Source organism: Cavia porcellus, unplaced genomic scaffold, assembly GCF_034190915.1.
Source record: "Cavia porcellus strain 051 isolate PalLab524CR breed Dunkin Hartley unplaced genomic scaffold, mCavPor4.1 scaffold_18, whole genome shotgun sequence".
Taxonomy (NCBI): Eukaryota; Metazoa; Chordata; class Mammalia; order Rodentia; family Caviidae; genus Cavia; species Cavia porcellus.
The window spans coordinates 42,852,730-42,857,290 of NW_026947501.1; the positions used below are offsets into that span (position 1 = coordinate 42,852,730).

Below are 4,561 nucleotides of genomic sequence, written 5' to 3' on the forward strand. Positions count from 1 at the left end.
GAGCTGCTACTTTGTGAGATGAATCTCAGCAGCTCCTGCAATCCCACAATCCATTCTCTCCCCTGTGCTCAGCTGTGTCCTCTCCTCAATCAGCAGAACCACTGTCATGTCAGTGCCTCCAGCACTGCAGGAAAGACAGAGATTTAGTGTACACTGGAACCTCCCTGACCATTCTGCCAAAACCTCCCTGTGAACTTCAAAGACTGTTTACATCGGAGAAATGCTATCAGGAGGAGGGAACATTAGGAGGAGCAGCTGGGGAAGCCCAGCCTCACAATGAGGCTTCCCTGGGAGGTTTCTGCCATGTCTTGTATCACTGGGGGGGGGCAGCACTCTGAAGACAGTATTAAGTTGCAACATCCTCAGGCTCCAGGCTGCTGATGGTGATAGTGTAATCTGCCCCAGATCCACTGCCACTGAATCTGGATGGGACCCCAGGTTGCAGAAAGATTGCAGAATAGATCAGGAGTTCAGGAGCTTTCCCTGGTTCCTGATAATACCAATTTAGAGCATTATAAATGTCCTGACTGGCTCTGCAAGTGATGGTTACTCTGTCTCCAGGAGACATAGACAGGGAGGATGGAGACTGGGTCATCTGGATGTCACACCTGGTTCCTGACATTGGAGACATAAACAGAAATATCCACAGGATTATGTTTTAAGAAGTCTTCCATGAAATTCAGTTTCCCTGAACACACTGTGCTGAGGAAATCTCCAATGCTGCCCATCCTTACCTGGCAGCCAGAGCACCAAAAGCCCCAGGAGCTGAGCAGTGACCCTCATGTTCATGCTGTGTGTTGACTGGGACTGAATCCTGACCAGGTTGTAAGCAGCCTGTTAAAAAGTCTGAAGGCAGTGGGCTGTGTCCTGGGGACATGCAAATCAGCAGGTGTTGGGCATGGTTGGGCACAGTTGCAGGGCTGATTCACCTCAGTAACTCAGCTCAGGCCCAGTGTACCCAGATGTCCAGGTCAGACCATATTAATGAAAGTGTTTTTGCCAATTACATGTTTCCTCCTGGGGGCGAATTGTTAAAGAATAGCTTTGAGAGTTTAAATATTGAAGTGAACAGACAGAGTACATGGAATAATGTCTCTATGTTTTCTCTGTGACAGTGAACTATCATCTCCTTCTTTATAAAGACCACATAGTAAAATCTAAGAAATTGAGAATGTTGTGCATTTTTTAGCCCCCAAAATTTCTCACTGGCCAAAAGTTTGAAATTCCATCACAGCATCATTTTGAATTTGAAGTTTATTTCTATAAATTTCTATACATAAAATTATTCTGAATATTTATCAAAACCCTGTGCCTAGTTTTAGCAATAGTATTCGGAGCCCTCTTGAAGACAGTCAGGCAGCATACTGCTACCAATTTGCACCCTGCTGCTGCTGCGGTGAGAGAGGCATCCTCAGCCATGAAGCTGCAGTTTGTGAGGGACTCAGGGCTGGGTGCCACTGCCACTGCCCCATGATGGGACCCTTGGACCAGACTTGGAAATTAGGTCACCGAAGAGCTCCAAATGCCAGTTTTTCTTTTCAACCCACTTTCCTTAGGTTTTTCTGTAAGAGACCTTGTCACTGTCACTGGCCCAGAAGATGACAGTGTATTGTCTGGGGGCAAAATCTCAGCTACACCACATGTGGCTGTTGAGGAGGATGCCTCCAGGTTTTGTGCTTTACTGACACAGTGACAATCTGTTTATTGAACTTACTTTACTCCAAAAGTGTGTTCCAACAACAAAAACTTCGAGACTGGAACATATGTTCCCTGTAAATAAAATGCAGAACCAATTATTTGGTTCTGAGGCCCAAAAAATGGAACTATAGGGAAAAATTAATTTTCTAGAACTATAAAAAACAGCACAATTTTTTGAACACTATTATGGTTTCCACAGCTTTTTCTAAACTTCAGTACTAGAGCCATGGGTAGGAAAGTTTATGCAAGTAATCTCACTGCGTTATAAAAGCACAATGAGCTATGTTGTAATGTGACAAGGCAGGCCCTGCATGGCTGGTTGAGTGTGGAGTGCTGGGTAGGTGGCTGAGATTACACTGCAGGGTCACTCTTTGTATCCCTGGAGACAGTGGATTTGTGACTCACTCTTGGCCCATACAGGTTTTTTCAAGTTGAAATTTGGTTCTGTTATGAAGCAAAATTCCCAACACTGAGGAGATATTTTTCAGACTTGGGAACTGGGATATCTGGAAGCTGTTGTTTAAACAGTCCCACAATGGAGGTGTCACTGTCTAAGCATTCAAAGCACACAGTATCCTCATCACAGTTCTTGCTGTCTTTCTCTTACTTGTTGTGTTTGCATTTTCATTTGTGGTGTGATATTTGTAATACTTTTTCATTTCATATTTGACTCAAGTGCTTAAAACAAATGTGTTGGGCTTAGGGGTTGGAGAAAATGGCGGCTTGCTAGGGGATCGGGCGGAGAGTCTCTCCGGAGAAATCATATTAGAAGCTAGAATATGACAACATGGAGAGGGCCAGACAATTGGATAATGATTCTTATTACCCAAGACAGTGCATCTAGAGGATTTAAAGTCCTGCTGAGACTATGAAGGCTGATAACGGGAGGCTGCAAATCCCGTGCCTTTAAATCAACAAACTGACCCGTGGACCCAACAGGAAAAGCTGTGTTGGCTTTTGGTGACTGCTGGAAACTGAGACCTGGGACCCCGAGAGGCAGCCAGGACTGTCCCACTGCACCAGAGGAGATCGTGAAAGGCTCTGGAGCTCCAAAGCCAAATGCTGAGCAGATTTCTGGCCATTCCGCACTGTGCCGGGAGTGCATGCTGTGCAGACTTCTGACTGTTCTGCGCTGTGCCAGGAGGGCAGGAAAGTGGGCGGCGTGGTGTGCAGTGGACCCGGGAGGAAGACCTTCGTTGGACCCTGGTGAGTACCGGGGACCCCACGGCTGCTGGGGTTGGCCAGAGAACATCTTGGAACTGGGCAGTGCCTGCCACCATGGGGACATCAATAACACAGAGTCTGGTGCAGCCATCTTAGAGTTGGGCAGAACCTACAGCTCGGTGGCATCACTGAGTCCCCCTGTAGGGAGGGCTGGTGGAAGACATCTTGAAATTGGGCAGAGCCTGAGTGCGTGCTGGCTTCAGCGTCATACAGAGAACTAGTGGGAGACATCTTGGATTTGGGCAGATCTGCTGTTCTGGTGCTCCTGTCACTGAGAGGTCTGGAAGAGAACAGCTGGGATTTGGGCAGAACCCTGTACCATAGTGACATTAGTCAGCTGCTTCTGGTACAAAGAGAACTGGCAGGAGCTACTGGAGCTAAACCAAGCCTCTGCTTGGGGCCCAATAAGCAGATACAAAATAGTCACAACTTAGTGACATCCAGAAAGTACAGCCTAATTTACAGATTGACTGGCGCAGAGGCTGGAGACTAGCCTGTACTGCCCCTGCATCCCAGCCTACCCTAGATAACAGCAAGTTGGGGAGGACAGCAAAAACTCAAGTCAGCACGCTTCTGAAAGGCCCTAAGCAATTCAGAGAGGGCCAGAGAACCCCAGGACAGTCTGAAAGAAACCAGAAACATGGCAAGACATAAAATAAAAAAAAAAATCTCCAGCTGCCCAACATGAGAAAATAAGCCCAGGAGAAGTAAATACTGAAGAGAACACGCACAGTAACCATCCATTGCTCGACACAGCATCAGCCAAAATTAAAAAAGTACCTTTATGATCTCATAGATGAATGTAAAGCTGTACTTCTGATCCAAGTGAGGCAAGATATAAAGATATTAATTAAAGAAATGACAAGCCCCGCCCAAGAGAACACAGATGGAAGAAATGAGGAAATCAGAAAAGAAAGAGAAACTTCTGGAGAAGAATTTAAACATAACTTCGAATACATGAAGCAGATCCAAAGAGAATACCAGGAAACTAAAAACTCCATTGAACACTGGCAAAATGCCTTGACAGAAACTAAAGACAGCCTTCTGAAACTTGAAGAGAGATTTATGGCATATGATCATGAAAGAAAAAGTCTCTTAAAAATAACAAGGAACCAGAAAGAAGCAATTCAAAAACTAGAAGATGACAAAAAGATACATAACTTAAGAATAAAGAATGTGAGTCTTACTATGACTGATCTTAATTGAATCTGAATCATAAGACTATGGGTTGGCTTTGGCTGATTTTATTTGAAATTGGTATGCTTGTTAGTATCAACCCTAAAAGTAGAGACAACTACTCTGAGGATGACAAGATGTAAAGGATATCCATACTGGTATTAATTAGTAACAGCTCTCAAATCCTACAATGCTATCAAAGTTAAGTTTTTATAAAAATAGGTGATACTATATTTAACTATAATAAGCCAGTGTTGTGGTCAAATCTATTGAAAATAACAAGAGAAAACATAGTAACTACAGAAGATCATCTATATTGTGTTCTTATATGTCTTATCCATGGCATGTTTTTCTAGGAAATTGTTTTGCTGTCTTTCTATGACTTGGTTTTCCCTATAACAAAGAGAGGATAGATATATATGTAGAAATTCACATAAATTCTAGCAATACTATTGTTCACTGA

The 4,561-nt window shown here is 44.0% G+C and overlaps 1 gene segment (V, D, J or C); it reads right to left on the minus strand.

Annotated features, from left to right (window-relative positions):
- Positions 1 to 346: 346 nt before the first annotated feature.
- On the minus strand, positions 347 to 789 carry LOC111756551 (immunoglobulin kappa variable 1D-33-like). The segment is given in 2 exon segments: positions 347 to 615; positions 735 to 789. Coding segments are annotated over 2 exon segments (324 nt in total).
- Between the last annotated feature and the right edge of the window lie 3,772 nt (positions 790 to 4,561).